This window comes from Thermomyces lanuginosus (genome assembly GCF_041956635.1).
Source record: "Thermomyces lanuginosus strain ATCC 200065 unplaced genomic scaffold VTN49scaffold_31, whole genome shotgun sequence".
NCBI classification, from domain to species: domain Eukaryota; kingdom Fungi; phylum Ascomycota; class Eurotiomycetes; order Eurotiales; family Trichocomaceae; genus Thermomyces; species Thermomyces lanuginosus.
This window is the reverse complement of record NW_027192365.1, coordinates 1,344,233-1,369,760: the sequence shown is the minus strand read 5'-3', so window position 1 is coordinate 1,369,760 and position 25,528 is coordinate 1,344,233. Positions and strand designations below refer to the sequence as shown.

The window sequence follows — 25,528 nt, the reverse complement described above, 5'->3', positions numbered from 1 at the left end:
GTGTGGCTGGCCGCTGCGGGTGTAGTTACATGCGAGAATCAGAGCCGACGCCCTGGTACATGCGAAGCACCGAACTAGAGGTAATGCACTTTGATTATTATCGACGTAGGGAAACGCCCGAATCTCCCAGTAAATTGATTAAGCCAGTTTGCTTTCCACCCCGGTCATTTTTTTTTCCTCAATATGGCACCGTATTTTGACGCAAAAGTGGTACCCTAACGATCCGACAAATCGACATTATCGGGGACCATGTTCAATGCGTCATGACAGCCAATACGAAGAACCATCCCATATTACTCCATCTTCCGCGGTACCTCTACGGAACCGACCGATAAACCCGGCGGAGTGGTATATGGTTATATCCAACTATGCGTAACTGGTTAATCAATTTGAAATCGACTTTTCCATCCTAGCTGAAGTTTTGAACGATCATGTTGGCATTGGGGCTCGCTAAAAACTCATGTTCGTATGGATTCGTACTCTGTAACCGAGAATGAGCTGTAAAAATCATTGTCAACTGGTGCGTCATCGGACTCATTGGGCTGATCGATTTGCAGGCGGATGTTGTTCGTTTCATAATTTCAAATTACCTTGAAATCCCCGCGCCCGCAATTTGGAGGTAACATACTGGTCTGGAGAGCGAAGTGGTGTCATCATCCCGTCACGCCCCTGAAAAATACCATATGCCAAGATCACTCGCGGACCCTGGTGTACGGATTCCTTTCTCCTGTTGCCAATCGTATTGACAGTGTGAGTTTACCTGCTGAATTCACCCCGCAAACTAACTGCATAAGTACTAGCGCAACTTGGCTATCCTGTCATCTTCATGACCTGTACGAGCCCGGAGTAAGGCCGATACGACATGTGAGCAAATTTTGAATGACCGCAAAATCTCTAACCGAGCGCAATCGGGAATCAGTAACGTTTGGGCAACGTTATGGAATCTGTAATTTTCAGAGCGGTCCGTGCGGCGCCTGCTCCATGAATGCAATCCAACGCAATTCGGGGGGCAGCCAACCAGGGTTAGTGTTTTGACATGCCTCAGGCTGCTTATCGATGAGGCTCTGTTGGTGGTGAGTCTGTTGGCTGCTGCGGAAGTTACCACATGGCTCGGCGTCCTTATCCGATCAGCCAATCACCGTGCATTTTCCGATTTGGGTCTTAATTGGACTCTGGTCGTGGATTTTCCGTCATCCGTGGACCTTGTGGAGGGGAGAATGGAATCATATGCCAAGATCATCCAAGGACTTTGACCTCAACTTCCGGAGCCAAATTTCCACAGTTCCAAGAGGATCGACAAAGTCGCTAGTGATAAGGTTAATCTATCTTCTGCCTTGCTCCTTGGCCATGAGACCTTGGCGGAGGACCTTGGATAGCCCGACAAGCAGGCAAAGTACGACATAGGGGAGCCGAGTCTGGCAGGCGAAGTACCTCGTATGAGGATTCCGGGGCCATGTTATGGGTCTAACCTACTTTGGACCCCGTACTTGAGAGAGCAGGCGGCTACATGCACTCATGCAGGAGCCAACGACAGTTAAGTTCGTGACTACCTTAGGGTATATCAAAAATTTTCATATCGTAGAGTGATGTGACAATGCGGCTCGCAGGATGATCAAGCCGTTGAACTTTAAAACTCGACAGATCAGCCAATGTGGTCTGCATGCTACGCAAATCGTTCCACAGTGGAATCCGACACTTCTCTGATTATAAAAAAAAATGCGAGGAAAGATCAGCATGCCATGGAAAACGTGGGTGGACAGCTGGGCACCAAACCTTTTGTGACATTCGAAACACGCCAATTCGCCGAACTTGGGCTCTCAGCTGTCTCGCGGAACTTTGAACTGACTCATTAGCGCGGTTACTTCGTACTCCATGACAACTCTTTCTAAAAACTTTTTTTTTTTCATCGTGGATCTCCTTTCGTTCTTCAACGGCTCCAAATGCGATGACCACGTCAACTGTGCTCCGATTCGGAAGCTGTCCCCACTCCTCCATGAACAGAATACCTGCGGTGCAACCCGCAACACCTCTGTAGGACCAAGACCGATCGGCAACCGGGATCGGGATGGCGAGGGTCATGTCATGTCGTGGAAGCGACTGTACACGGCATTCTCGACGAGTCCGTACATGGACTCCGAAGTACCTAGTCGCGCAAGACTGGCTAGACTCTCAAAGGAACCAGGACTATTTTTATCATCCATGTCGGTTGCAGGGAGCAGGAAGAGATCTCGCATCAAGGCGCCTGATCTGTCATCACACAATGCACTATGTGAGAGAGAGAGAGAGAGAGAGAGAGAGAATATCGGGTTAGCAACTTTCAAAGCTGGATGAAAACACGATTCCACGAATGGGAATGCGTCCCAAGTACTATGGAGTACGGCGTACACCGACATGTATACTGAGCTGCATAATCCGAGGACCCGTTTTTGCAGCATTCAATCAGAGCTGCAAAATGCAATCCGAATTGACACCTCGTTCTTAGTCGACCAACAATGGAATTTGTTTGATTACCTACTTATTTTGTACATAGGCTTCGAGGAATCATAGCTTTCCTTTGGCCTGCATTTGGGTTTGCACTTCCTTGACCAACCGATGTGTATCTAACGCGAACGGCTTCATCATCCGGCTGTACTCACCGGCGCGGGCACTGCTGGCCTGCCGCAATGCGTACCGGGCTGCAATCCCTTGCATAATTACAGAACTGCGGAAGGCAAAAAACGCATCCCCCCACCGGATCTCCGGGCGCGGATCCCAACCGGCCTCGCTTGCGTACCATGCCAAACATTCGTCTCGCGTCGGCAACCCCGGCGTCGCCCCTGGCCGGAACGTTTCATGATTGAATTCCGCCGTGGACTTGAGGTAATAGGGGCTGGTAAGGTTCGAGATATCGGACAGCGGATGACCGATCGTGGCCATCTCCCAGTCTAGTATCCCAATCACCCGCGGCTCTGTCTTGTGAAACACCAGGTTGTCGATCTTGAAATCACCGTGCACAAGCGTCGCGCGGTCGCGCGGCTGCGTCGCCTTGTTTGAGAAGAAGCGTACGTTCTCCTCAAAATGCGGCAGTTCGCCCACGGGCTCCTTGGTATCTACGTCCACTGCTTGAGCTTGTGCGTGGGATACGCGCGACAGCGTCGCAATCTGCCGATCGTAGAATCCGGAGTGTTTACCAAAGTTCTCCAAACCCACCGACTTGGGATCAACCCGGTGGAGTTTTGCCAATGTATGAATCGCAGAACGCCATCTAGGTCGGAGGCGCAGCAGTCAGCCTTGAATCCCTCAAAAAGAAAGCCGCAAGGCAGAATACATACAATTCTCGCCTCTCCTCGGGGCGAACTCCGGGGAAAGACGGGTCCGCGAACATCCGACCATCCAAGAATTCCATAATGTAAAACGGAGTCCCGACAACACTACTGTCTTCGCAGAGAATATATGCTTTGGGCACCGGCACGTCGGTGGATTCGAGTGCATGAATGATCTGGTATTCCCGTTCCACCATGTGCGCCGTTTTCGAGAGGAGCTTGCCCGGTGGCTTCTTCCGCAGTACATACTTCTGTCCATCGGATGCAGTGAGGAGATACGTCGGATTGGATTGGCCGAAGCCAAACTGTAGGATAAGTTGATCAGTCACGATGCTGGTCCCAATAACCGGGAATTCCTCTCTCACCTGCTTGACATCTAGCGGTGGCTTGATGGCTGGGAAATGCCCGTCAACGTACCTCTCCAAGGAGGCGACGTCGATCGGCTGTCGCATAGGCCCGGCCATGGCGATTGAAAGCCTGAATACTATCTATGTGATGAACAGAATCATGGGAAGAGAGATTTCTATGCAATACTTTGCGGCATCGTTCTTTGCTCCGATGAGCTCGGTGATGCTTACCGAGAGGTCTCGGTCGTACAGCCGAGGCTATTCGCAGGAACGTTTGGGATGTCTATGCATGCCTCAAAATCAAGGCATTATGCATCCCTTGGCCCAAATCTAACTACACCTCTTGATAGATAATATCAAAGTGCACTTCATCATTTCCATGAATTCCTTGGATCCATCACATACGTGTGCAACGATGTGCAGCGAGCTCTAAAAAAGCGCCAAAAAGTGCCGAAAAACATGGCAGGAATGAAAACATGACAAACATGCCCTATTTTGGTAGTATTGGGATCGACGCGCCGCGTCGCCTCACCGCCTTGTTTGACGCGTTGGCTCAACGAGCCGTAACTTAGAAATCCATCGGCTTGCAAACAATTTGGCTGGTGCCGTTTCAGACATCCAGCCGTTCCATTTTCGCTAAGAGTTACCATGACAAAAGAGACTACTCCTCCGGCCCCGGAACCTGCGGCGACTAAATCCTCGGCTGACGTCCACGAGCCTCCTTCGCTCCCCACTTCTCCCCTCGCCAAACGGACTAAGACCGTCGACAGCGCGTCCGATCGCACAACTTCCGCGATGGCGCCTTCTAATGACAATGGCGGTGCCACAGCCGTCACCTCCATCTCCCAGCCGCAGCCTCCTTTGCTGGTGAAGAAATTGACCGAAACCGCGAAGGCGCCGACTCGGGGCTCGGCTTTTGCGGCTGGTTACGACCTATACGCTGCCAAAGACACAGTCATTCCGGCGAAGGGCAAGGGATTGGTTGACACCGGGCTGGCAATTGCAGTCCCAGAGGGTACCTGTACGTGTTTTGGTGACATTCGATTTGTGTTTCGAGCCGATGGCTGACCAATTTTCAAGATGGTCGCGTTGCGCCTCGAAGTGGGCTCGCAGCGAAGAACTTCATCGACACCGGCGCCGGCGTTATCGACGCCGACTATCGCGGAGAAGTCAAAGTCTTGCTGTTCAATTTTTCCGACGAAGACTTTACTGGTATGCTCATTGATTGTGAATCGACGGGATAGTTATTGCTTACACGGAGCAGTCAAGCAAGGAGATCGGATTGCTCAGCTGATTATTGAAAGGGTACTAATTCCTCCCCCCTTTTTTTGACAGCTGGATCAATGACTAACTAAGCCAGATCTACACCCCCGAAGTTCAGGTCGTGGAGCAGCTCGAGGAGAGTGTGCGCGGTGCTGGTGGTTTCGGGAGTACCGGGCGATAAATACTCTACCGACATTGGCGGCATGAAGTCACGAACCAAAGTAGAATATACCTAGAGTCTCAAGATTCATCAATCTCGGAATGAACCCAGAAGATGTAACTCAAGCATGGAAAGATTCTAGAAGAAAAGGCTCTTGGTTACGTAACTCTGGGGACCCCACTCAAACTCGACCGGTGGCCATCCGGCCGCTTCACACTCAAATACGAGAGCGAAACGAGGGTACTTCACGAACTGGGTAATTAGTATCTTTGTTGCTTTCTGTCTGTTTAAACTTCTTTGTCACGCGCATTAGAGCAACAAAAACCATACACGTGGACGCGTTATCCGGCTGCAGCGGACCGCATTCCCCCTCGTCTCCCTGCATAGCACCATACTAAGCCATCATGTCGTCTGTGGACGAGATTCCAGAAACCAAAGTCCTGGCTATTGCGAGCCATGTCTGTGACCATCCCACAACAGTTTAGTGCCTTTAGAACTAACTCAAGTTCGTTAGGTGTCTTATGGGTATGTTTTGAATACGAGAACCGGAATGGGTGAGGGCAGGCGCAATTTTGCCTGTAATCCGAGCACAGATTGATTGCAATCTCCCTCTCTTTCTCGGTCTTTGAGTTTGTTTGAATGTGGCCTGGGCTGGTGCTAATGCCGGGGAATTGCAAATTGCCTACAGCTATGTCGGAAATACTATGGCCACGTTTGTCATGCAGTCATTAGGATGCGAAGTTGCGGCCATCGATACAGTACATTTCAGTAAGCTCGAAATGGAGGAATCAGAAATGGTTGAATGTGAGTTTAATAGGCCCGCCTGAAAACAGGTAATCATACCGGATATCGTCAGGTCAAGGGCACGAAAGTGAGCGCGCAAGAGATTCGGAATCTTTACGAGGGTCTGGTCCAAAGCTACCTGACTGATTTCGATGTCTTGCTCTCTGGATATACTCCGACAGCTGAGGCTGTTCAGGCCGTTGGAGAGATTGCATTGGACTTGAAGCGAAGGGCGGCGAAGAAGAACCGGCCATTCTTCTGGAGTGGGTATCCCTTCATTCCATAACCTTGGACCAGCAAGAGCTGAAAAGTGAGTTGAACCAAAGTTCTCGACCCGGTCATGGGAGATCTCGGCCGGATCTATGTTGGCGAGGATGTGGTGCCAGCGTATAAGAATGTGATCCATCATGCAGATTTAATATTGCCGAACCAGTTTGAGGCCGAGTAAGTCGGACTATATTATTGAGAGAGGGGCTATTCTGACTCGAGGAACCGGCTAGGCTTCTGTCGGGGATCAAGATTCAGAATCTGACAGACCTCACCAATGCAATCGCCGCCATTCACAAGACATACTCTGTGCCACACGTGATCGTCACGTCTGTGCAGCTGCCCTCCGAAAGCGGTAGCGGCCAGACAGATTCCGCGACCATGAGCGTCTTTGGGTCGACGATCCGCTCAGACGGCTCGCCGCGAGTCTTCCAGATTGACATCCCTGCCCTAAACTGCAACTTCAACGGGACGGGCGACATGTTTGCGGCGCTGACGGTCGCGCGTCTGCGGCAGGTTGCTGCTGCGGATCCCTCGCTGTACAAAGCACCATCCTGGGTTTCCCCGGACGAGGTCCCTGCGACGGATCTGCCACTTGCCAAGGTGGCCGAGAGGGTCCTATCGAGCATGCATTTCGTGCTGCAGAGGACGCTCGAAGCCCGCAACGCCGAGCTGGCTGTCCCGCCCACATACGACGAGGATTACCCGGCGCCAGCGACGGAAGAGGAGAGGCAGAAGCGGGAACACCTGCGGCGTACCAAGGCAAGCGAGGTGCGGCTGATCCGCAATGTGCATTTGCTACGCAATCCCGAGATCATTTTCCGGGCCAAGGAGTTGAAATAGAACTTGGATAGATAGACTCGTATTCATAGAACCATGGCATTACGAAAGGTGCAGAGTTTATAGCGACACCATGTCTCAGTCTACTTTGGGATGTAGCCATTCGTCCATGCACCCTCCCTCCACGGACGCAGGGAGAGGGTGTTTGGTATTGAAAGGCAGATACGTCTGATCTCGGCATGAAACAATCCTTCAGCGATCGGGCATGGAGAAAGCCACGAAGCTGTACACACTAATGCCTGTGTCTGAAGAGCGATCGCTCCAGACTTGATCCGGACTAGTTTGAAAGCAAGGAAAGAGAGAGGTCAATCCGCAACGGGTACCCGATCCCAATGATTTCATCGCGTTGTCAAAGGCCACTCTATTTGACACAGTCGTGAAAACATCTGAAAATTAACCTCTTTGCATTTTTTTTCTCTCCGCTATCAGGAAGGGATGAAAGGATGCAAAGATTGCCCGAAGTTTTCATTTTCTTGATTCGGGTTTATTTATGCGACCTCTCGCTTGCCCTCCTTACGCTCTTTCTGTAGAAAATATTAGCGAATCCTTCCGTAGACATCACTGAGATATAGGACCATTCCAACGTACCAGAGCCTTCATGGTGCCGTGGAGAGCATGTCGGTGGTTGCGACGGAACTTGGGGTCAACACCCTTGAGCGAAGGGTACCGGTGAGTCTTGGGACGCTTGATCCTGTTGATCGAAAGGGAACCCGTCAGCAATAATTCGGTATTGATCGAGGCTTCGAATGTGTGAGGAATGAGTCGACGCACCCGTTCCGGTGATCCTTGCGGTTCCAGTGGTGCTGAGACGAGTTCTTCGACTCTAGAAGCGAGACATTAGTAAAGAGCACAATTGAAGAATTTTTGTTCGAGGAAAACGTACTGGCCATCTTGACGACTTGATCACACCACGAGTGATTTGCGTTGTCGTTGGGAATTAGGAGATGGTGAGAGTCGCGGGACGATTTCAAAGTCGGGGTCTTCCCAGAAGGGTTTAACCTACGCTAGGGTTTCCGTTGTGTGGGAGCCCTCGCTTAGCGGGCCAAACTGGACGACAGGGACCTTCTTGACGAGCTGTCCATCGTGGACCACAAACGACGGAGATTTTTTATGCTGACAGAATTCTGGGAGGACTTAGAGTCTTCATTCACGTCTATTTCTCCTGTAATTTGTCGGGATTCTGGACAGTTTGCCGGGAGACACTGCATAATCGCCCGTGATCACGTGACTTATAGATCATCGAGGACACCAGCAGGAGAGATGCGCAAAGATTGAAGCCAGAAGTCATAGGGATTAAGAATATCTTGAAGCTAGGAGCGGAGCTAGTTCATTCCGCTTTATATGGCGTTTGCTGGCCTTTTTCAAGCTCATATGCGCGAATACAGCACACGAATACCGCCGGTTGATGAGAGCTGCGTAATTCGAAAGCAATTACATCAAGTCAATAGCCATGTCCCTCTCTCTCTCAATCCAGGCTATGAATATTGTTCTCGATATGCAATAATCCATTCAGAGCATGGGTCATAATGGAAAGATGACTCTCCAGATGTTCGGACTCATGTCAGTTGTAACTCACGTGACCTTGTCCCAATCAGGCTAAGCCATTCCGATCCGCAACGAACCCGAGATCAACCGTTTTCCTGCGAAACCAACCCTTCTCTCGCTTGGAAGGATCTCCCCTTGTTCTGCCCAACCCAATTCTCTCCCGCAACCCATTGCGCAATGAGCTCTCTCCGGATCGCTCGGGCTGCCCTGCGGGTTCGCCCCGCTGCCATGCGCATCCAGCGCCGCGGCTACGCGGATGTGCCGGACAAGATCAAGCTGTCTTTGGCGCTGCCTCACCAGGTTTGTTCATGAATTAATTGCCATTGATCGTGACCATTGGACATCAACTAATTGCCTTTCAGAACATCTTCAAGTCCACCGATGTGTACGTTGCTATCGACTACGAATGATCCATCGCCCGGCGAGTCAGCGGCATACTGACGTGTTTGTTTCCGTTGCTCCAGTGTCCAGGTCAACATTCCCGCCGAGTCTGGCGATATGGGTGTCCTCGCCAACCACGTTCCTTCGATTGAGCAGCTGCGGCCCGGCGTTGTCGAGGTCATTGAGGAGAGCGGCGCCACGAAGCGTTTCTTCCGTACGTTTTGGGATTGATGACGTTGAACCTCGGAAATAAATCTCTCAGCTAACCGGCGTGTTTCCGAAAAATAGTCTCTGGTGGTTTCGCCGTTGTTCAGCCCGACTCCCAGCTCAGCATCAATGCTGTGGAGGGCTTCCCCTTGGAGGACTTCTCCCTTGATGTAAGCTTGCCCTGTTGGTCCGATAATTGAAGGAATATTGACGGTCATCCTCCAGGCTGTCCGCGCACAGATTGCCGAGGCGCAAAAGATTGCCAGCGGCAGTGGCAGCGAGCAGGACATTGCTGAGGCCAAGATTGAGCTCGAGGTATGTTCCAAGCATCCCTCAAAGTGCGGGCGTGTACTAATTTGTTACAGGTCCTGGAATCTCTGCAGGCCGCGCTGAAATAGACGGTTTATGTAAATAACCCATGTAGAACTACGCGAATTTGAGGATTCTCTGGCATTATTTGAACTCTGTTGGTCTTAGAGGAACACTGTTATTGCGTTTTCCAAACGACCAACCGTTTATCAAATCCTCCGCTAACAAGCCACTCCTCTGTCTTGCCGTCGCACTGAACCCAGCCTGCCCAAATGCTCCGCACTTTACTACCCGGCTCATGGCCATCCTTGAGGACAGCGACCACTTTCCCGGTCTTCGCCTCAATTCCTCGAATAACGCCATCATCCCCATTAACCCAGAGGCCCGAGCCATCTGGCCGCCAGACTACCTGCGGCGTAGAGTACGTTGTCTGCGGTGCGAACGTGTTGCACTGAATCACGATCGCGGCGTCCTCGCGGTTCTGCACTGCCAGCGCTGCCATGGCTTGTGACAGCTGGGTTTCGGCTTTTTCTCCTCCTTCTCCTTCTCCTTCGCCGCCGCCGCTGCTGCTGGATTGGTCATCTGGCTTCGGGAACAACAGCCGTACGATCATCAGCTTCATATGCGGTAGCGTAGACAGCGCCACGGCCAATAAGCTCGGGTCCCGTGGGCTGAGGGCCATGCAGGACGGCGAGAACGCCATCCAAGCGTTGGAGTGCGGTGTGAGGTTCTGCTTGCCGATTTCCGTACATTCTGTTGACGATGAGGAGGCATTTGGCAGCGCGTAGAAGTAGATAAACGTAGAGTCGCGCCGCGAGACTAGCAGCGTCAAAGTGCCGGTGTCGGGATTCCGCGCAAAGAGGATCGACTCCGGGTTGGTAGCTAGTTTGATCGTACCAACCGGGTCGCCTATGGTTGGCGTCGATGAGGCTGGTGAGATTTTCGATTGGTAGACCAAGACTTTGGCGTCCCAGCCTGCTGTGGCGATCCAGAGGTGTTCATCATCATCTTCGTAGGTAACGACTTTAATGGCGTATTTCATGTGGTCTTTTCTCCGATCAAGGACCTGGCTGTCCTTCATCAAGAGCAGCTGCCCGCCCATATTCGTCGCAAGCTGGTACCGACCCTGTCGGACAGAGGCGATGGACAGAATCGGTGAGTCCGAAAGACCGGACAGGGACGAAACAACTTGGTAGTCGCGCGCTGCATGGAAAAGACTGAGACGTTTATCTGCACCTGTGGCGACGATATAGTGCTCATCTTCCTCTTGCGCTCCTCCGCTGTGGTGCCATGACTCTACAGACACGGACAGAAGGTTCGCCGAGGTGGGCGTCTGAATCTGAAGAGGTGTTGACGGCGCTTTTATCATTGTCAGCACTGTTGGATCTTCCCCCAGGTCGTGAGCAATATACCTGCCAACGTCCAGCCATCCGAGTCGGCCTTGTCTTCGTCGCCATATCTTTCGAATTTTAGGCTCTTATCGAACTGCTGCTTCTCTTGCAGGATGCCCTCGAGAGTCCATTGATCGGACTCGTCCGCGTTCCCAGTACGCTCGCCGGCATCCGGGGGCAGACCGGCTTCGCGGATAAAGGCGTCGAGAGTTTCTGTGTAGTTGTTTGAGCGAAGGTAGCGGGCAACGAGGATGCTGGCTACTGGAGGTCTTTTGCTTGTCATATTTTCTATCTATTGTTCTTAAATGGTGTTGATTTTATGATGTTGAATTGCTGACCAGCTGGTACTACCTAACCATGCTCAGTGAATGATGCCATAACGTGCAACATCAGGGTGACCTACAACAAAGCTAGAGATACAACATTCACATCGGATCAATCCTCACTCAAATGATCGATCAAATCTCTCTCCACGAAGTTCGAGCATTCACAGAGCGCCCGACTCCAAGTCTCCGGAAGATCATGTCCCAAAATGGAAAAGCGCGCCATATCAAGCTCCATCAAGGTCAGAGATCAAGTCAGATCATCTCCAGAAGCTGAGATCAGGGAGTATTTCTTCAGTACTTAAATTCATCTTCAAGCGAAGTCAGTATTTTCGTTCTGGACTCCCATCGATTACTCTTCGCGTGTATGTTACTGGTTTAAGCTTCCTTGAGGCTTCCTTTCATCGCGACCACCGCCACCATGGAGGTCGTCTCGGAGCCAGTACCAGCCATGGACACCGCCGCCGACGGCTCCATGGACGTTGATCATGACATGGACATTGATATCGATCTCGGCCCGGAGCCGGAACCCGAACAGTCACGCGAAAATGTGAGTCCCGGGCTCAATAGTCCTTTGACGCGCGCGCGAAAAAAGAAATACCTTAGCAAAGTGGCTCACACGGGAGACTGATAATCGGAAACGAGTTTCGATGAATATAGGACCCTAATGCGCCGACACTTGTTGCATATCAATCTTCTTCAAATGATGGTACCGTCGATCTGCATACGGCCGAGGCGCAACATGAAAAAGTCCACCTCCGCGGTCTGGACGAGATGACAACGGACGACGTGAAGCGGTTCGCCGCCGAGCATTTCAGTGCTGAGGAGCTCCAGCGCATCGAGTGGATTGACGATACGTCCGCGAACTTGGTCTACCGGAATGAGGAGATTGGTTTGCGAGCGTTGGCGGCGTTCACGCAGCAACTCGGCGAGGAGGGGGAGGCGCTGCCGCCGTTGCGGCTACGAACGGCCAAGTCGCTGTCGACGCACCCGGACGCGGTGCTGCAGGTACGTTCCGCGGTCAAGACGGACCGTAAGAAACCACGCGCCTACCAGGCGAGTCGTTTCTACCTGTTGCATCCGGAGCATGATCCATTGGAGAGGCTACACCGGCAGTGGGCGGAGCGCCGCCGGCCAGGCCACCGGGAGAAGAGCCAGACCGATTACAGACGGAATCGGTTTGACGAGCAAGAACACCGACGCCGGCTGAATCATGGGTACTCGGAGGCTATGTACGATGACGACAATGCCGACCGAAAAGACGTGTCAATGTCGACCGAGGGCTCCGAGGACGAGCGATGGCGCCGACCACGGTACGGGCGGCAACAACAGCAGTCGCGCAAAGAACTCTTCCCAGACAAAGTCCGAAGTCGCAGTGCATCACCAGACGCAATGCGGCGAAGCGAAGAGGAAGGCCTCGACCGCACAAGAGACTCCTCTCGACGCCGATTCCGAGACCGATCACCACGACGACCACCGGCGGGAAGAAACGCCGGCAAGGAGCTCTTCCCTTCCACAACGTCAACCGTCACCAACGACCTCGTCTCCTCCTCCTTCCCCCCGGCCTCGTTTTCCTCCTCCGCCAACAACAACGCCCGAGAAGTCTTCCCCAACAAAACCGCCGCCAGCTTCATGAAGGGCGAGCTCTTCCCGAACCAAACAAACAGCAACCACCGCCGCTCGGACGCCTTTGACGCCGCGGACGAAACGGATCCATTTACAAAACGCATCCGACCGTTGGCCGGCGCAGCCTCCGCCGATGGGTCCAGCGAGATGCGAATCAGAGGCGGTGCAGATGCATCAACATCAACACCACCACCAACAACAGAAGACCAAGGGCCTGCCTTACGAGGTCTATCCGGCAATAATAATAATACTAGCGGTAATAACGGCATCTCCATCAGAGGCGCTGCTAACAGCGCAAACGCCCTCAAGGAACTATTTCCGTCAAAGTATAACCCGAATGCCGGCAAGGAGCTGTTCTCGGATAAACTTGAGGGTAGAGGGGGACGGAGGAAGAGGGCGGAGGATATGTTTTCATGATGTACATAAGTTCTTTCACTGCATGTTCCTTTCTGGTTTTGGCTGCTTTGGCGTACAGTCCTTCGCTCTGATTTTGTGGAAAAAGAGAACTTTCATGGGAGGAGGAGAGATTAATATGGAGTATGGAATTCAAAGGGTTATGTGAGTTCTGCAAGTCTTGGATTTTAGTTTTACAAATGAGGAGAGAAAAAAAAAAACCGTTTGGAGATACACTACGACTGTAGCTATGAGGTTGCACAAGTCATAAAAAACGAGTGAAACCTGATCCTATTTCTCCATTTTTGTGTGAAAAATCATTATGCGGTACGTACTCCGTACAAATAACGTTGGTAGCAGTCGTCTACCTATCAGAAAGGGGAAGAAAGGATAACAACATACACTGTCATGGGTCTTGAGCATTATTACATAACCTGCAGATAGTTAGCCTCCTTCTCCATGATCGATGGTCCAAGGGGAGGGAGGAGCGGGATACGTACAGTGCAGTTTTCATCAAGCACAATCGTCGCGCCCTCGCCGCCTTGGCCGGTCATGCCCGTCAATTCGCGCCGACTGCGCAGGGTGGCTGCGAGGCGGTTCAGGACGCTTCTCTATAAAGGCAGTCAGTAAGACGTTGAATACGGAAGAAAGAGGATCGACTTACCGTAATGATTGCTTCGTGCATCCCACCCTGCCGGTCAATGTCGTTTTGACTCGTGATCCGGTAACTGTCGTGCATGCGCTTGCAGCTGCGGAGACCCACTGGCTGTTGGTCACCCTCCGAACCACGTCGTGCCCCGGGCAAGTTGGCTGGGTGATCCGGGTTCAGGATGTTGATGCCGTTACGGGCGTCCTCCTGCGCGCGCTGCTCGGGGGAGAAGATCTTGATGGTGTCGTCGATGCCGGATACAGCGAGCGTTGGCTCGTAGGGGTGGCCTATCACTAGCGTTAGAATCGGTCCAGATTGAGTTCTAAACGTGTAGACATACCCTGAACAACATTGACCACATCGCTGTCTCCCTCCAGGATGTTGACCAGTCGGGCCGTCTTGCGCTCCCAAATGAATACGTGTCCAGAGTCGCTGCCGCTGACCACGTACTCGTCGTCGAGCCCAAAGTAGTTGACGTCCTTGACCGTCTTGATGTTGCAATGCCCGCGGTAGACGTTTTCATGCGTCACGCACGGAACGTGGATCTCGACGTGCTCTCGGACGCGGTTGCGAAGGGTGCCCGGCCCGAACATGAACCCCTCTTCCTCGCCATCATCATCATCATCGTCGTCGTCGTTATCATCTTCGCCTTCTGCATCGTCATCCCCATCATCTTCATCCTCATCAGAATCGCCAAAATCGTAGGAAGATCCTTCTTCGATGGCGCCTTCACTTTCCCCGTCGTCATCGGAACCTTCCTCATCTTCCGACCGCCGATGCCCAACCGACTGCTCCTCTTCGTCCGGATGGATGTCGTCCTGCACACGCTCTGGCTCCTCATCGTCGTCCTCCTCCACGTGACCGAGCAGCCCGCCAAATGCACGGTTGACAAACTCAAAGTTGATTCCCTCGCCGACGTGCATCAAGATGCCGCGGGCGACTCGTACACCCCAGAACCGCTGTGCCGCGCGCCGATCGAGCGCTCGAACAGTCCGGGACGAGGTCCCATCTTCTTCTCTTCTCCGGGCGTAGTCCTCCAAAGCCAACTGCATTGAATCCGTAACGGCCCGGGTCGTAGCAGCCTCTTCTCCCGTCTGGCTGGCCGTAGTATCGGCGACATCTTCCATAGCCGACTGCACCTCACTCACAATGGCCGTCCGGATCGGCAGGCCGTCCCCTTCACTACGCTCTTCTTCTCTCCGGGCAGCTGTATCGCCAAGGTCTTCCAGAGCCAACTGCACCGACCTCGCAAAAGCCCGGACCGCAGCATCCTGCGTTCCAAAGATATAGCGGGACCCATCATGTTCGAATCGAGACGTGTCCACATCTACGATCGCAGACGCTTCCGCCAGATTCTCAAGATATGGAATCAAGTACCGCTCAATTCCCGAGTCATCCGCATCATCGGGAATCGGGTATCGCTGACGATTGTGTGGATTGTTCCCCCTTAGCTTGAACCCTTCCAGCAGTCTCTCGCGGCCTCCGGAGAGCCAGAGGTGAATCGCCTTGAGGAAGTCGTAACAAAACTGGGATTTCGAGTCAATGATCCCGTTTTCCGACGGCGCCGGGACGATCTCACGGAAGAGATCAGATGCAGTATCACCATCCGCCTCTGCCGGAGTCCCCAGCGACGCTGCCAGGAACTTGGCCAATACGCCAGAGGCCTGGACGAATCGCCGAGCAGAGGCCCGGTTGCGCCTCAATGTCTGCTGGAAAGCTACTTCCTCGGGGCTCGGGTCCACGGGATACGTCCAGTTACGGTTGACTTCATCCATCTTGGGTAGGATTTGATTTGCATACTCGTAGGCCTTGCGGAAGGATTCTCCATAGCCGCTCATGTCGGAGTTGCCCGGTGCCGTCGCTGCCTCACGAACGGAGGCCTCGAGTGAGAAAAGCGCCTTACGCAGCTTGACGAGGCCCTTGGCGATTTCCGCACTGAGCTTTTGTGCCTCGGTGAGTACCGAGTTTCTCGCTCTCTCCAGGACCTCGGCGGGAGTGTCTCCGGCGAGTGGCACCTCTGCAGACTCCCCGTTACCGTACCGGACACGGACCGACAAGTCTTGGGCATCACCAGAGGGGGTATCCTCGGACCGCATGCGCGGGTGACGCTGCGGGCTGTCCGTAGACATCATCGACGAGGCCGCTTCCCGCTTACGCTTTCGCGACTTTACGCGACCGGACCCCGAGCCTCGACGGAAAGTGCGGTCCTCCTTTTCGTTTTTACGTTCGGTGGCGTCAGGGCTGCGGATGAGATCAAAGCTGTAGATGTGATCACCGGACCAACTGACGACGATCTCGTCTGGATGCGCATCGCTGATCTTGCAGGCAGTGATATGGCCAGAGTCGCGTGGTTTCATCTTATTCTGCCCATGGGGAGCAAACCGACGGACGCATCGGGTCGCCCGATGCATAATCTCATCGTCACGGCTACCGGCACTGGAGGATGCCAACCCAGGGCTCTGTCCTCGTTCCGCCAATAAATCGCGACCCATCATCCGCCGATCGTGCAGGAAGCAATGAAGGTGCGCCCCACCCAAGGCGATGTAGTGCGGCTGACTGGGCGAACAGGAGATGGTGTTAAGGTCGATGTTGTAACGTTTGTACGAGATCAGGGGCGGTGGCACGTTGGGATCGTCATCGTGGTCAACGCTCGGACGGAAATGCATGAAGCCATGATGGCCACGAGGCGCCGGGTAGGCGGAGGATGGCTGGCGGAGGTCCCACTGCCGCACTTCGCCATCCTCAGAGCAAGTGAGGAAGAGGTACGGAGAGTTTTCGGTTACAATTCTTTTGACGCGATCGGTATGACATTTGTAGACGCGGGCGTTGGTGTTGCTAGTATTTAGAAACCGCGCGCCCGTGAAAAACTCCGTCATGCGCCGACTCCTCGCGGAGTCGACGGCGCTCCGGGACGAATACTCTACATCGAATATGCGGACCTCGGCGTCTCCGGCGCAGGTCACTAAGGTGCGGTCATTAGAGTGAGGCATAAACTTGACGGAGAAGATGTTGGCCCGGTGTCCGGTGGCAACGGAGGTCGTGAGAGAAAAGGGCGCACAGCTCGAATCGGGCTGGTACGTATAGATATTCAGATACGTGTCATCGGATCCGGATGCTAGCAAGCGACCCGATTTGGACCAACTGCGGCGTTGTTACTATGCTATTCATATGAAACCAAATCCTATGTAGGGGAGGGAGCATTACCTCAGGGCATTGACGCAACCGGTATGACCTCCCAGCTCGTTGACAATATCCAAGTCATCGATCCACTCGGATGAACCGTAGATTCCCTTGACGCCCGAGTATGAAGATCGGTCGCCCAGCTCCCTGCGTAGGAGGCGATCGTGCAACGAGGACTTCCACATGGACTGCATTTTGACGGCGGGGTGATCGAGTATTTCACCAAAGTAAGACTACGCAGCTGATGTGAAAGCTGATGTGAAAATGAGGTTTATCAGATGATGCGGCAAGTCTAGTATGCCATAGCTCGATCGACGGACCGAACGCCAACGGAACACATCGGCCGACTCGAATCCCACACGTCAACTCCGACGATTCGGGCTTGGGGAAGTGACGCGCCGTACAAGCTCTGGACCGGACGAAGGATAACCGGATAGTACCAGGACGAGGATTTCAGGAATCGTCGGAGTTCTATAGAGGTTCCCTGGTCACTTTCTCTCTGAGGTTATTAATAAGTTGCAGATGCGCTTAACCGGATACAGCATATGAAATTACGATTATTCTAATCGCGGAAGGCGGAAAGAGTGGACCCCTCACAACGCATCGATTGGATTCCGCCAATCAGAGCGAAGACACTGGGACAAGCCGTCCTTCGCCGTTCTGACGTTTTGACTCGTCCATCGAGTATTCTGAGAGGCATCGTTGACAGGGAGCAAATATGCTGCGGGCAGACTAGCAAACGGAGACAGCCATTGGCAACAATGCTTTGAGCAAACGGCTTCCAATGAAAATCGAGGCGGAATTCCTCCATCTGGAGCCAAGTCCACGTGACCTCGGAGTCGTCCGGGGTTCGGCATGTCTGGACTCTTGGAAGGGTGGGGTAAGCTTCCTGTATCAATCTTACAGTATGATCACATTTTCAGAGGATCGCACCAATCTGGAGAGCTTCTGAGTGCTCAAATGGTCTTGGATGATCTTTGAAAAGAACTTTTCGTCACAGCTCTTACTCGTACATTACCCAGTGCAACTGCCATTCTCTGCTGAATGAGCTGCTCTACCATGACTGCATGAGGAACGTGGCGAGACCTCCCCCGGGGAATTGAGAACTCGAGAACGCTAGAATTGCATGCGTTCTCACATTCCCTGGAGCTTTTTCAACTTTTCCTTAGTGGATGGGGCCCGGAGCTAGTTATCGGGGACTCGCACGCTGAGGCTACAGGCCGCGGACAGGACCCCAAATATCTAACAGGAGCAGGGTCTGTCATAGCCACTACTACTCTTGCAAAGAGGTGCAAGATTTTGCGTGATGAAGTTATTCTTTTGGAGGATTTTGTCTGCCAAATCAATCCTACGAGTCATTCATGACGCTGCGAATTGAACGTCATGATCAGGCCAAAAGCTGGCACAAGTCGCTGGACGGGTAATCTTAATATCATACATCATACAGTGATCATGATCGTACAGCGTAGTATGTAGAGGTACTTGGCTAGCATTTCCAAGCACCTACTCTAGAACCGCCAGACTGCGTTCCGTTAAGCGCAGCAGTCCGAATTTCGTCAACCGTCCGCGTAACCCAGGCACGTTCCGACCGGACAACATCAAGCTCGATGGCGCGCATAGTCTTTAGCTCGTCAATCGCCGCCGATAGAATTTCTTGATGAGCCCGGACGACGCGCACCAGCGCAGAGTCCGCCAAATCCCCCGTGCGGACATCACCGTTAAAAGATGTTGGGATGTCGAGGCTCTGCAACTCCCGCAGATGGAGCTCCATCCGCGCCGTAAGGTCGCGAACCTGTTCGGTCCAGCTGCGGCCCAGTGGCGGGACGAACAACTCCTCAGGATCGGTCAGAGACGTTTCACGACGGGCTTTGGTTCTCTGGACGGTATCCAGCCAGTCCTCGAACGCGGCCACTACGTGACTATAACGCCCCTCGTCAGGATTCAGTAGATCCGAGATATCTTGTATCACTCGCGAGAGGGTCTGTATCTGTGCGGCGAAATCGCCGTGACGAGCAACCTGCGACCAGCTATGCAGCGCTTGCAGGTTCAGTCGACGCTGTGCGTCTTGTTCGTCGGCCCGCAAGCTCTGATAAGTTCGTGACACAGATTCAAACTTCTTACGTAGTTCTTCTTCAGACGCCTGCTGCCATTGCACGTCCTGATCTCGAGCTGATGCGTGCAACAGCGTCAGCTGCAGCAACTCTGTCTGTAGAGCAGCAATATCCGGTCGGGACGCCGGGATCAGCTCTGATTGACTAGATTGATCCCGAGCCTGGCTCGAGGAGGACGGGGACTCGTTTGTTCTTGACTCCTTTTTGGGGCTGAAATGCTGCTGCCACATCGAGAATGGCGGGCGTTGTTGTGCACGAGGTGTTGCAGGCGACGGAGGCTCAGGCGGTTTGCCAACCTGCGCCGCTGTCCCCGAACCAATTATCTGGCTCCGATGTCTTGCATGTCCCTTGTCCTGGACAGCTGTGGAGATTTTGGGAGCTGATGGCTGCCGTAAGGAGGCCGACCGCGCAGGTCGTGGTGGAGGCGGCATACGAGTCTTCGCGGCTGCTGCTCCGGAGCTTGGTAAAGTAGGGATAGCCGGTCGGGAGCTGACATTCTTGGCCTTTGTTGGTGATGTAGGCCGTGCAGAGGTCGTCGTTGCAGTGCGGGGACGAGTCTTTGGAGCTTTCTCCTTCGTGGGATCCTCCTGAGAAGTAATGCTTTGTTCTGTCGTCGATGGGGACGAGGCAGTTGGTCTATTACTATCCACAGGCGGTTCGGACGGTTCAGGATCTGCTGGTGGTTTTTGCGGCGCTTCCACTCTCGTATCATTCTTTGCTTGCTGCGATCCTTCGCGACGCTCGCGAATGGAAACACTCCGTTGTGGAAGCAGGCTTTTCCGTTTCTGCGCGATGCTGTTACTCTGTGTGGGTACGGGTATGCCCGATGCAGAGGATTTGGAATGCGCGCGCTCGGATCTGGTAGTGGCTGGGGCGGAAGACTTGGTGGCAGTGCTGCCATTGCGAGAAGACTGCGATGCGGCCGACATGGCATCAGATTGGCCTCTGCGAGCTTGCAATGTCAATGTCGCTCTCAAGTTCCAGGAGACATTCTTCAACCATTGGAGAGCGGGCTAGGAGGATCGCAAGCAGCAGCTCAAGTAACCATGCACATCGACTGCTTGGATTTATCCTGTGTCAGGTCGGTATGCGGTTCTGCTCATCGAGTTTGTATGTGGATAGGGAAAAGTTGACTTTGGAGGAACGTAGCTCTAACAAGGAGCTGTGCGCTTTGTTGTGGAGCCGATTGCAGCTTCTAGGCCTAGACTTAAGACGCCTCAAAGTTCAACAAGTGAATGGTCAAGAACTCTTTCTAAAAATTTCCAATTGCAAAATTAGCTACTGGAATAAAAAATGCACATGTCTAATTCCAAAGATAAGACGATCGCGGATTGCGTGGTATTCGGTGATGTATAACCAGCGGGCATGCACATCACCGACTACAGACTCGAACGCTTAGGATACAACACGCCCTTCGTAGCGGCCTCGTCGGCGAACCAGTGCACCTTGTTTCCAGCTCCTTTGTTGACGAGAGTGCTCGGCAAGTTCTGTCCCTCCTCCTCCCCCTTATCGAAGATTGTCCGCAGAATGTCCCGCTTCCCTTCGCCGGTCGTGACAAACGCAATGCTGTGCGCGTGGGTGACAACGGGCAATGTCAAGCTAATGCGGACTGGCGGCGGTTTTGGTGAATCGGTGACGCCGACGACCCAGGCTTCCTTTTCCTCCAGCTGTGGATGACCGGGGAACAGACTGCATGTGTGGCCATCTGGGCCCGTCCCCAGCAAGATCAAATCAAAGACGGGCAGCTTGACGCTGTCCTTGGCGGCAAATACGCGTGTCATGAGTTGCTGGTACTCATCGGCCGCATCGGTTGGGTCCTCGTCTTTGGTGTGCGCGGAGTCGATGTGGTGGACATTCGGCTTGCCGAGTTCGGCAGGAATTTTATTCACAAGTTCGTCCATGATCAGACGATAGTTGCTATCCGCATGGTCTAGGGGCACGACGCGCTCGTCGGCAAAGAACATTTCCCATTTCGAGAACTGGAAGGTATCCTCGGGGGTCCCATCGCCAGGCAGTAGCAACGCTTTTGCCAGCGTCGCGGGAAGCGAGCCACCGGAGACGGCGACACGGAACGAGTCATGCCTCCTCAACGCTTGGTTCTGATTGTCCAAAACGAACTTGCGCAGAGATTTGGCCAATGTGTCGACGTCCGGAAAACTGTAGAGATTCGCCATGGCGGATGGCGGGGTTGTTGACAAAAAGCGGGGTGATCTGGCGGTGGATGATGAAATGATGTCCACGCCTAGCGGCAGCGCACGCAATGTCGAGCAACCCGACGGGAAAAATGAAAGTACGAAGACCGAATAATTGTGGGTTGAGGAGAGCCTCAGCGTGGATCGTCAACAATTGCGGTGTCTTGGTGTCCTAGTGGAGCGAGCGTCATAGTGACATGTCCCTGGTCCGTGGGATTGTAGTGTGGGTTTCCTCTTGTTTCGCAGTAGTTTCTTTCATCTTTTTATCTACGAAGCGAGAGCAGAATTGAGCATCAATTAATAATTCGGCCTGATCGAGAGATCCAAGCTGTTCAGATCATCACAGATGGGAGTTTTCATATCGCTGTACTGCAGTGGTTATGTACGGAGTATTGACAACTGGCGTAAGGACCCATACATTAGTAGTTGCGGGAGTGCAACCGCGGATGTTCCTTGCGGCCCTTTCCATGACAGCAGAGGATTAGCAAAAAGATTCGTCTGGACTCTCTAAACTCTGGGAGCCGTTAGTCCGACAGACCGGAAAGGTGCCCATGCTCCCATCTCACTGGTCAGATGGGATCGATCGAGTTTTGCAGAACTCTCGATGAACTGCGGGGCACGGATCCTGCACAGCGGTCAAGGCCCGTGGATGACTGATTTTTAGTAATAATCGCCGACGACTGTTCTTTTTGTGTCGAAAAGGTTCGTCCTCTTTCCAAGTAACAGTCGGTCGGTCTTATGCTGCAGACCGACCCTCTGTTGGATGACCGCGTCGCCTGATACTACCCTGACTGCGGTGAGGCCCGTGAGAGTGTTTTTTCCCTTGCGGAATGACTCCGCGGACGTGAGGCGACAATCATCGCTGGCTCGGGGCACCTGCATGGATTTAATATTTTTCGAGTTTAGGGTGTGGCTGGACGTAAGCGAGTGATTCGATAGCGTGTCGATAGCCTTTACCCTAGAGGCGGTGGATACGAAGAGTTTTGTCGGGTGTTTCTGCATCATGACGCCATGACCGACCATCCCCCTGGGACCATTTTTTCTTTTTTTTCCTCGAAAGCCGCTGAGAAATCAATCCAGTAGCAATCCACGAGTGTCAGGCACAAAAATAGCCAAATAGAGAGCCTCAGCTGATTTTTCCCCATAAAGACCCTTTTTCGCCTGTCGTTGCCCTGTGATTCGCACTGTGGCTTCGACACCGACACTTTTGCTGCCATCAGGCAACCGAATAAAGACCACAAAAGAGAAGAATCCTACACGCAGACGTGAAACAAAGAATCCCGGACTCCCTACCCTGGTCCCAGTCTCGTGTCGTCACATGATTCGATCTCGTTGAATATATATTAGATCCCTGTCAACATCCGTCTGTGCCGAACTGTCCGAACATTCCGTCAAATCCGTGCCTGTCGACATTCCTTCGGTCCGGCCGTTCCTTTAAAACATTCACGCACGCATTCTCTCCTCCAGTGAGACTGCGACCGCCTCGCTCAGCATGACTTCGCCAATCCATCTCCAAACCCAAACCGCTGCCGGCACTCAGTCGACGACCCGGCCGCGTGCTCCCTACGAGTCCTCCGTCATGTCGCAGTCGCAGGAAATTCAATGCTGCCGCTGCCAAAAGTCGCTGAGCGTCATCGGGTCCTCGACCCCAGCGAAAGGTGCTGTGCAGTTCGGACTGAACTCGTACTACTGCTCCCGCTGCGCGTCGATGGTGGGGTTCAACAATCGCTGAACGGCGCATGCGCCGCTGCGGTGTGACCTCGACCTCGTGAACAAGGCTGTGTCTGTACGGCATCTGATCCACCACTACTGGTGGCCATGGCATCCGATCCACGGCCCTCCGTTAATCTGCGGAGACGGTTCACCATCACTTTCCGCCCAGACAAGGCTCGGGCGACGATTCCTCGAATGCATTTATAATATCCATTCGACGAGATGAAAGTGCTATGATGATTGAATGCGCCTGAATTACCAGTCCCTATACTATCATCGGACGGTCAATACGGTGCTATACACGCTTTGAGCCGCAAAGTTTGCGCCTACGACGAATACGATACGGAGCGTGACAGGGGCTTTGTCTGGAGGAGCGGACACGGTGGACATAATGGACTGCCATGGACATGATGTGGTGGCAATCTTTTTTCTTTACTTTTTTTCTTTTTTCTTCATTTATCTTTTTTCTTTCTAAATTTTATTTTTAATGGCTTGGTTTCTGGTAGGAAAATGGGTCTATTGGGCATGCATGTCTATCAACGACATCATGAATGCATACGACATGGTCTTATGGCACGGTCTCGTGATGATACCCTGGACATGGACTATGATAGCGGTTATTGAGGACAATGGCATTGCCTTGGGGTTCTACTCAACAAAATGTCGCTGCTGAAGCTGTAGTTTTTAGTCCGATCAATGGCTTGCCTAAGCGTTGTGAATTTTTTTTTATGCCGGCTTCCCAAGCGACCCAATAACCCAAGGGTGTGGAGCGACGGAGGTGGACCCAAATCTGAGGATCGACACGAGCAATTTGAGTTCGATGATCGATGTGCTAAGAAATTGACCAATCACATTTCCTTATATAAGGCTGACTAGTATTTTTCAGACGTATTTGTAAAACCCTTAGCCTAGTTCGCATGCCTGCAAGTTTTGAATTCTGGCATTCTGCAGACAAGGAGCAGACCCATTGACGAAAAGAAATACACAAAAAAACCTGTTCAAGACGATTCAGCTTGGAATGGACGTTGCAATGCAGATAACGACGTTAGTAAGCGACCTGGCAAGGGGTAATTGCTGGTTCATAAAGTAGAGTACCGAATTCGGAAAGCTACATAACACGTTCCGTTTTCGTCTCTTCAGCTGCAGCAATTCTCGAGATCGGAGACGAAACCTCCAACTTGAGCCTCCTCGTACGGAGTTGAATAGTAACTCCGTACAGTCATCATGATGTCTGATGACTCAGGCAGCTGCGCCTTTTTCCACACTGCCCCTAAGTTAGTAAACGATGGCTGGGGCTTGGTTTGCCTTTTATGTGTTGCACCGAGCTCCAAGGGAGCGAGCATTCAGCTCTGCCACGCGAACAGAAAACTTAATCCTGCATTAGCGCAAGGAGAAACCAAGGGTCCGGGTTACCAAGGCAATCTCGGTCGAGATCAGATTCCCCAACCGACTCGGGCAGAAAATCAGTTCACCTACGAGTACGAGAACGGAGTACAAGAATCGGTTGCCAGATTCAAAAGTTTTAGGAGTTTCAACTCTGGCGTGCATTGCGGACAACTGACTGTAGTCAATTGTTTCAATGCTCGATGTTCTTCAGGAGTCCCCATGCCGGAAATGAAACTGTGAAACTGTTTCTACCCAAGACCTCCGTGTCAAGTTCGCATGAGTCTTTGGGATTGGTTCATCAATCCCATTCCAGGCGGTGAAGGGTTCTGTGGTTCTGGCCACTGGTCAGCTGGTCCCAATCTTACACTAGCTTCATCTTCCGCGCGTGACGGACCGCTCTTGTGCGGTCCGGCTTCGTTTAGGGCGCTGCAGGGCACGGCGTGCGCCAATCATTGACTTGCATCCGGGGCCCTCGCCGATCACCGCTCGAACACCCACATGGAAGCTCCGTGGTTGCGATGAGCACGAACTCCAAAGGCTAGCCGTGCTCGGGTGGCTGCCGATCGCGGTCCTTGTTTTCCTGTCCGTGCTGCAAACTTGCTCGATGCGATGCTTAGGGTGAGGAATTTGACCCTCTCCACAGTCCACAAGCTGTCCTGGTGCATGACAACTTGTCAAAGTTGGCAATTGATGGCCACTAGCCCGCAATTAGTCTCCGACCGCATGCCTGTAATTATGCGAAGCGTCGATGCTACGGAATAGTTAACCTAGTGCTGGTCGCCTAGTCCTTGGCGTCTTGCGGCGCAAACGACGCTGGACTGCGGTTGTCGCTGCAAAAGTGGAAAAATGAAAGTGACAGGGTGAACCGTGGCAGGGAGCGAAAGAGTGTTCCTGACATACGATCCATCATCTGGCGTCTCAGAAGTCAGGAGTAGTCAAGACCATGCCAAATCCTTGCAGCGAGCCTATGGAGGAGTTAACCTAAGCTAGGATCGACTTGCCCCCTGGGCGACCAGACCCTGCGGGGATCCTGATGGGATCGGCACCGCCATGCGGGAAGATCTCGCGGATCAGGTGGGAATTGCCATTCAATCACTCGGTTTGGGTTTGATTCGTCAAAGGACGAGTACTCCGTTCGAGTACTCGTACGTGAATGATGG

The 25,528-nt window shown here is 52.8% G+C and overlaps 12 protein-coding genes across 12 annotated transcripts; 4 read left to right on the top strand and 8 right to left on the bottom strand.

Annotated features, from left to right (window-relative positions):
- Nucleotides 1-2,541: 2,541 nt before the first annotated feature.
- VTN49DRAFT_4556 (uncharacterized protein) lies at nt 2,542-3,766 on the bottom strand (the record flags this gene model as incomplete). Its single annotated transcript, XM_069412515.1, has 3 exons — nt 2,542-3,244; nt 3,312-3,607; nt 3,668-3,766. The coding sequence occupies 3 exons, from the start codon at nt 3,764-3,766 to the stop codon at nt 2,542-2,544; spliced, it is 1,098 nt and encodes a 365-aa protein (XP_069267751.1).
- Nucleotides 3,767-4,297: 531 nt separating this feature from the next.
- On the top strand, nt 4,298-5,093 carry VTN49DRAFT_4555 (uncharacterized protein; the record flags this gene model as incomplete). The annotated part of the gene is made up of 4 exons (XM_069412514.1): nt 4,298-4,670; nt 4,730-4,861; nt 4,914-4,954; nt 5,010-5,093. The coding sequence occupies 4 exons, from the start codon at nt 4,298-4,300 to the stop codon at nt 5,091-5,093; spliced, it is 630 nt and encodes a 209-aa protein (XP_069267750.1).
- Nucleotides 5,094-5,476: 383 nt separating this feature from the next.
- On the top strand, nt 5,477-6,965 carry VTN49DRAFT_4554 (uncharacterized protein; the record flags this gene model as incomplete). The annotated part of the gene is made up of 6 exons (XM_069412513.1): nt 5,477-5,530; nt 5,587-5,597; nt 5,761-5,840; nt 5,906-6,118; nt 6,182-6,299; nt 6,356-6,965. 6 exons carry the CDS (start codon nt 5,477-5,479, stop codon nt 6,963-6,965), a joined length of 1,086 nt encoding a protein of 361 aa, XP_069267749.1.
- Nucleotides 6,966-7,450: 485 nt separating this feature from the next.
- VTN49DRAFT_4553 (60S ribosomal eL29 domain-containing protein) lies at nt 7,451-8,044 on the bottom strand (the record flags this gene model as incomplete). Its single annotated transcript, XM_069412512.1, has 5 exons — nt 7,451-7,486; nt 7,551-7,653; nt 7,734-7,785; nt 7,846-7,961; nt 8,025-8,044. 5 exons carry the CDS (start codon nt 8,042-8,044, stop codon nt 7,451-7,453), a joined length of 327 nt encoding a protein of 108 aa, XP_069267748.1.
- A 640-nt stretch (nt 8,045-8,684) lies between these two features.
- VTN49DRAFT_4552 (uncharacterized protein) lies at nt 8,685-9,493 on the top strand (the record flags this gene model as incomplete). The annotated part of the gene is made up of 6 exons (XM_069412511.1): nt 8,685-8,807; nt 8,870-8,892; nt 8,972-9,102; nt 9,177-9,265; nt 9,321-9,410; nt 9,461-9,493. The coding sequence occupies 6 exons, from the start codon at nt 8,685-8,687 to the stop codon at nt 9,491-9,493; spliced, it is 489 nt and encodes a 162-aa protein (XP_069267747.1).
- An 89-nt stretch (nt 9,494-9,582) lies between these two features.
- On the bottom strand, nt 9,583-11,078 carry VTN49DRAFT_4551 (uncharacterized protein; the record flags this gene model as incomplete). Its single annotated transcript, XM_069412510.1, has 2 exons — nt 9,583-10,763; nt 10,817-11,078. 2 exons carry the CDS (start codon nt 11,076-11,078, stop codon nt 9,583-9,585), a joined length of 1,443 nt encoding a protein of 480 aa, XP_069267746.1.
- Nucleotides 11,079-11,539: 461 nt separating this feature from the next.
- On the top strand, nt 11,540-13,161 carry VTN49DRAFT_4550 (uncharacterized protein; the record flags this gene model as incomplete). Its single annotated transcript, XM_069412509.1, has 2 exons — nt 11,540-11,668; nt 11,779-13,161. The coding sequence occupies 2 exons, from the start codon at nt 11,540-11,542 to the stop codon at nt 13,159-13,161; spliced, it is 1,512 nt and encodes a 503-aa protein (XP_069267745.1).
- A 401-nt stretch (nt 13,162-13,562) lies between these two features.
- VTN49DRAFT_4549 (uncharacterized protein) lies at nt 13,563-17,160 on the bottom strand (the record flags this gene model as incomplete). The annotated part of the gene is made up of 5 exons (XM_069412507.1): nt 13,563-13,571; nt 13,638-13,748; nt 13,802-14,073; nt 14,127-16,927; nt 16,991-17,160. 5 exons carry the CDS (start codon nt 17,158-17,160, stop codon nt 13,563-13,565), a joined length of 3,363 nt encoding a protein of 1,120 aa, XP_069267744.1.
- A 1,292-nt stretch (nt 17,161-18,452) lies between these two features.
- On the bottom strand, nt 18,453-20,006 carry VTN49DRAFT_4548 (uncharacterized protein; the record flags this gene model as incomplete). The annotated part of the gene is made up of 1 exon (XM_069412506.1): nt 18,453-20,006. The coding sequence occupies one exon, from the start codon at nt 20,004-20,006 to the stop codon at nt 18,453-18,455; it is 1,554 nt and encodes a 517-aa protein (XP_069267743.1).
- Nucleotides 20,007-20,456: 450 nt separating this feature from the next.
- Nucleotides 20,457-21,251, bottom strand: VTN49DRAFT_4547 (uncharacterized protein; the record flags this gene model as incomplete). Its single annotated transcript, XM_069412505.1, has 1 exon — nt 20,457-21,251. The coding sequence occupies one exon, from the start codon at nt 21,249-21,251 to the stop codon at nt 20,457-20,459; it is 795 nt and encodes a 264-aa protein (XP_069267742.1).
- A 1,372-nt stretch (nt 21,252-22,623) lies between these two features.
- On the bottom strand, nt 22,624-23,094 carry VTN49DRAFT_4546 (uncharacterized protein; the record flags this gene model as incomplete). Its single annotated transcript, XM_069412504.1, has 1 exon — nt 22,624-23,094. One exon carries the CDS (start codon nt 23,092-23,094, stop codon nt 22,624-22,626), a length of 471 nt encoding a protein of 156 aa, XP_069267741.1.
- A 42-nt stretch (nt 23,095-23,136) lies between these two features.
- Nucleotides 23,137-23,391, bottom strand: VTN49DRAFT_4545 (uncharacterized protein; the record flags this gene model as incomplete). Its single annotated transcript, XM_069412503.1, has 2 exons — nt 23,137-23,232; nt 23,284-23,391. The coding sequence occupies 2 exons, from the start codon at nt 23,389-23,391 to the stop codon at nt 23,137-23,139; spliced, it is 204 nt and encodes a 67-aa protein (XP_069267740.1).
- Between the last annotated feature and the right edge of the window lie 2,137 nt (nt 23,392-25,528).